At 36.0% G+C, this 6,000-nt stretch overlaps 1 protein-coding gene across 1 annotated transcript in view; it reads right to left on the bottom strand.

Annotated features, from left to right (window-relative positions):
- Positions 1-388: 388 nt before the first annotated feature.
- The window catches only part of LOC127441993 (GPI-anchor transamidase-like), a 48,430-nt gene continuing 42,818 nt past the window's right edge, over positions 389-6,000 (bottom strand). The window contains exon 11 of the mRNA XM_051699619.1: positions 389-2,465. Within this exon, the coding sequence (XP_051555579.1) occupies positions 2,349-2,465 (117 nt within the window). The 3' untranslated portion in view covers positions 389-2,348. The remainder of the gene's footprint in view (positions 2,466-6,000) is intronic.

Here is a 6,000-nt window from a genome sequence, read left to right as displayed (position 1 = left end):
ATGATGCATTAGGCAGACACACACACAAAAAAAAAAAAAAAAAGAATTACTGAGTCCTGCAGTTTGTCATTCTCTCTTTCACACTTAAAAGCATGTTCGTAACACAGTTCAAGTGGATTGGAGATGCTAATGGACAAAAACAGGACACAGCCACAGGCAAATGGTGGTTTAGTTGCTGTGTGCTCACATGTAATATTGGGTGAATCTCATGAAAACTGTCATGACAGTCAGGGTCACTTTTTACCCCAACATCAAAGACAAAAATAATAATAATTACATTTGCATAGAGAAAATGAAGCCTATTTTTATGACCATTAAGATTATTTTGCATTATTTTCATGACAATTATGCTTAGTACATTTAAATTTCAGTAAGTGACTGTAATGTGAAAAAAAAAAAAAAAATCATTACTGTAATACACAAAAAAAGTGTATTTTATTGTTAAGTACATTTTGTAAAGTACAATTGTAAATGTACATCATAGTTGTTGTACTGAATTTAATTTATGCTGATTAAATAAAAAATTTGTGTCAAGACAGAATGATTTTCATTGCTGTACTACGGTAATGACAATTTAAACAAAATTCACATTACGGTAAAATGAATTTGGGGTTAAAATGTACTTAAATGTTATTTAAAATGGTAGAAAAACTTAATGGTCCTAAAAATTGGTTATATTTTCTTTATGCTAAATAAAATTGGAGCGAAATATGACCTGGTATTGTCATTACTGAACAATCGTAAAGACAATTGAGATTGTTTATAACATTACAGTAATAAGAATTTGGGGTCAAATATGCTTAAATGTCATGGAAAATAATTAAAAAAAACAACTTAATGGTCCTAAAAATAGGCTTTATTTTCTTAATGCAAAATATAATTGGAGTGAATTATGACCCAAGCATTTTCATTAATGAGATTTTTCTTTTTCAAATTATGGTTATGGAATTTGGATAATGCTAGAAAAAATTATAAAAGAAAAAAAAAAATCTTTTTTTTTACATGCAAAATATGATTGAGTGAAATTTAACCCAGGCATTTTATTACAATACTATAGTAATGACAATGAGATTTTTTTTCTATATTAAATTAATGAGAATTTAGGGCTAAAATGTGCTTAAATGTTATGGAAAATGGTAGAAAAAATTCTTAATGGTCCTAAAAATTTGCTTCATTTTCAAAATCCAAAATATTATTATTGGTGTGAAATATGAGCTGGACATTTCTTCGTTAGATTCACTTTCAGCTCAACCAAAATTAAAAACCTCAGTACTACCCCAAATGTGTATTTTCCAACATCCCGCACCACCAGATTCTCCACATTCATCCCCTACACAGTACCTCTGTTGTAGAATAGTTTAAACCCACATTCTGTGAAATCACTGCTACATTATTTAACAATTACATTTTTTAATCAATAGCACAAAAAAGATCTCTATAGAGCTGTTCAGTCATGATGACAACTTGAAGGCCAAACCAAAAGGCTAATTCGCCATGGGTTCCCTCTGAAATTTCCAGTGGTTTTTTGGAATAGTTTTTTTTTATTAGAGTTGAACGTTACTCGAGGAGACTTGCACGTTTTGATCAACAACATACGTTTCTTAATGTAAGTTGCTAGTTGTAGTCTTTAGCAACTTTAGCAACTTAAGGTATGACTGTGTGCAATTTATATTGTTGAGCAAAACGTGAAAGTCTCTTCAAGTAATGTTAACCAAAGACTTTATTTTACTCAAATCGAAAACCGCTATTCTAAAAGTCCATTAGAAATGTCAGACCATGGCTCAAATGCTAATTCTCTTACACGTTTTGAAAACTAAAAACTGAGCAGCTTTATTTCACCCCACTGTGAACAAAATGAAGAAATCTAGGGAGGCGTGCATGTGCTCATTACGAGTTTCCATAACCAGGCAGTTCGACATTACAAGTGTAATTTAACTCTGCCCTAGGATGACTGTAGATGAAACAAGAACTAGAAATTAAATAGCAAAATAAAACCTTGCCAAAAAAAAAAGAAACAAACAAACAAAAAGTATGCTTCTCCCTGCAAGCATTCTGTGTGTCTTCAGTTCAAAAGAAAGTTCCCTTGTGAAATTCAAATGGATTTCACTACAGAGTTCTGTGAACAACAAAGAATGTTTCAAAGTAGTCAGTGCATGTCACTTTCAAAACATGACACAGCTAAACCAAAAGACAACAAACCTCCATCAGTCAGATGAATAAAAAGCTATTCCTGACCAAATCAGTCATGAACAAAGCCACAGTGGCCTCTTTTATGAGAGAGACTATATGGAGGCCTCTAATGTGGCAGTCGGTTCTTTGACCCTCTGGTGCTGGGAGGGTCAATTCCATCAGAAGATGTGTTTGAGGTGTTTGATGCCATAGGTCTTGAAGAACACTAGCAGGATAAGGGTCCAGAATCCTAGAATGAAGCCATCAGGAGGGTGCCAGTCTTTCTGCTTTGGTTTCTGTGAAGGCAGCAGAACAAGAATGGTTAATAACATGCAAAAACAAATTACTTGATCTTTTCAAATAGTCTGATGTACAATGTAAATGTACTTTACTGTATGTTTTAAAAACGTCCACCCCAGTCTAAGACTGTATTTTGTGAACCCGTTAAAACATAATGCAGAATGTGCAAAGAGGCTGTTGTCAAAGGATGGGGAAGCACAAACTATATTGGACCCGACAACAAACCCGCAGCTTGTGAGTAAGCACTATTACTCATTTCACTTGCTTAAAGGAATAGCTCACCCAAATATGCCAATTCTGTCATCATTTACTCTCATTTACTCATCACTTTCATATAATTCCAAACCCATGTTTATTCCGTGGAACACAAAACGAGATGTTAGTCAAATTTCTATAAAATGAAAGCAAATACTGACCAGTGTAAGGCTGTAAAATAAAAATGTGAAATTTTAATATTTGTCGAATTTAAGACAAAAATGCACATTTGAATGCTAAAATGAGCATTCAAGTTTTGGATGTGTGCCAAGCGCTAATGATCACATGCTTGGGCTAAAACAGACGTAGTGCAACAAATAAAACAGAATGCGTGGGTGTCTTGAGATGCATTTTAAAGGCTGAATTCTCTTTAAAATGACTTGAAGTACAAATGAAAGCACTGCCCCTGCACGAGACGCTGAAAAGAACAGTGAGACACGACAGTCAAAAAGACATCCGTCTAGCGCATGCTGGGAGTGAACGGCCCCTTAGGTAAAGGTCTTTGGCGGCTGTGTCTTGACTATGCCTTGGCTTGCTCTTATGAGCTTCTCGCTGCATAAGCTTTAGGTATGTACACTCACTGAGCAATTTATTAGGAAAACCTGTACACCTACATGCGATTATCTAATCAGCCAATCGTGTGGCAGCAGTGCAATGCATAAAATCATGCAGATACGGGACAGGAGCTGTGATCTCAGTGATTTGGACCGTGACATGATTGTTGGTGCCAGACGGGCTGGTTTGAGTATTTCAGTAACTGCTGATCTCCTGGGATTTTCAAACACAACAGCCTCACCAGTTTACTCAGAATGGTGCCAAAAACAAAAAGCATCCAGTGAGTGGCAGTTCTGTGGAAGGAAACGCCTTGCTGGTGAGAGAGGTCAACAGAGAATGGCCAGACTGGTTTGAGCTGACAGAAAGGCTACTGTTAGATCTTCTTGTATTTGGCTGACCAGATATCAGGTGGCTCACCAATGTATCAGAGTTCTAATAATACATAAAGAAGAGTAAGCAAAACCAAGTACTCATGGGGAAAAGAGTTTATTGATGACGATCGTGTAGCATTGCTCTTCTGAATCTTAACCCAAAGTTCTGTCTGTGTGACAGACCTAAAGAACAAAAGTGTTAAGACCTCCCTAAAAGACCCCAGATGCAACTGTTACAATGGTTCACCTTTGATCAATTGTTGATTGCTCTGAGTTTATGGCCCCTTTCAAAGAGATGCAACTGTTAAAATGTAGACATTATTAAATAATTAAAATACACATAATTCTACATTACGGTAACTCAGATAACACCTCTGTACAATTGTAGTGAGCAGAATAGCATCTCAGAATGCACAACATGTCGAGCCTTGAGCGTATGGCCTACAAATAGCAGAAGATCATGACAAGCACTCTATTAGGACCATAGTGTTCCTAATAAAGTGTTCCGTGAGTGTACATACAACTGTTTTGAATGAAAAACACAGTGGCACTGCTGGCATTATGGAGCTTGACTCTATGGTTGTACTATGGCACTGGTAGAGGCGACTGTGCAACACTAAGTTAACATAGAACTGTCTACTGAAGCGTTTCTTTTCTCATTTTCCTTTTTACATAAGATTTGAGAATATGAACTGGCTAAAATCTTTTGATTTGATCATTTTACACACTTTTGTAAGAGCCATACATGTTCTTTGTAATAATCAATAGCTATCACACGTTGCTGACTGGTTTATATTGATTTGTTGCATCCTCTTGTGGGCGTAGGAGACGATGTTGATTTCAAAATCAGATGTATTGTAGATTGAAATAATGTCTTAAAAATTCAAATATTGGTAGTATTTCAATGAAAAATTCTAGTTTCTCAGCCTTGTTGACAGCCCTTGACCAGTGGCTGTTAAGCTTCAAAAAGGACAAAAAAAGCACCATGAAAGCATCATAAAATAGTCAATATGACTAGTGCACCATATTCCGAGACTTTTATAGCCATACATTAGCTTTGTGTGAGGAACAGACTAATATGTATGTTTTATTCACTGAAATTTGCATTTAACATTTTCCTTTGTGTTCGGCGGAAGAAAGAAATACCTTAATACATATTCCTTTAAAGGCAAAGCAGAAAAACACAGCCTATTTAATTTCAAAGAGAGGGTAAAAAATGGTCACATAAAAAAATTAATTAGGACTGTGTCTGGTGCAAGAGACCTTGACGAACATTATAAGTGGACCTGAGAAAGAAAGCACACACACTTCGGCATCAGGACTCATCAGCCTCAGTGTTTGCACATTTACAGCTACATCATCAGTTTGTGTTTGAATACTATACATTTAAATCAGCGACTATTAAACATGAATCATCAGAGGTACATTTATATGCTAATGCGGATTACAAATTCTACTGAGAAGAAAGATTTAACCTCTACAAAGAAAGTGCTAACAACTTTTCCAATTATATTACAGAATTGCGAGAAAGGGCACATTCTTAAAGGCTCTTGCCATCACTTTGACCATGACAGGGAATTTAACTTAAGACCTATATTTTCAACTAAAATGGAGCTACATCCTAGGGCCAAACTCAACAGTGACCGAGAGATGAGCCAGATGAACGCATACATGCTGACCACCAGAGCGCAAATAACCTGACTCGTGGATGCCGTCACCCATAGGAACCCGGAAAAGGGGTCGTGTGAGCCATACAGCTCTGGGGAAAGACGAATAAAGAGCATTTGTACACATTTTTGGTGCCTGTAAGCATATGCAAATGTAGCATCCTTCCCATCGCAGCTTTGATGGATATACGGCACATGCCTTTAAAATATTTTAAATCCATGTAAAAGACAATCTGATAACATTGTGAAAGACAATGAGGGGAATTCACTTAGAATGAATTGCGCCCGCTGATAGCATAGTTTATTTGCAAGCATAGCTTTTGCACAAGATTCATAAATGGAAATACAGTTGAAGTCAGAAGTTTACATACACCTGAAGTCATTAAAACTCATTTTTTAACCACTCCACAGATTTCATATTAGCAAACTATAGTTTTGGCAAGTCATTTAGGACATCTACTTTGTGCATGACACGAGTAATTTTTCCAACAATTGTTTACAGACAAATGTGTCACTTTTAATTGACTATATCACAATTCCAGTGGGTCAGAAGTTTACATACACTAAGTTAACTGTGCCTTTAAGCAGCTTAGAAAATTCCAGAAAATAATGTCAAGACAATTAGCCAATTAGCTTCTGATAGGCGGTGTACTGAATTGGAGGTGTACCTGTGGGTGTATTTG

Source organism: Myxocyprinus asiaticus, chromosome 6 (assembly GCF_019703515.2).
Source record: "Myxocyprinus asiaticus isolate MX2 ecotype Aquarium Trade chromosome 6, UBuf_Myxa_2, whole genome shotgun sequence".
NCBI classification, from domain to species: Eukaryota; Metazoa; Chordata; class Actinopteri; order Cypriniformes; family Catostomidae; genus Myxocyprinus; species Myxocyprinus asiaticus.
Note: the sequence above shows the minus strand (reverse complement) of the source record. Positions and strands in the feature narration are given on the sequence as shown.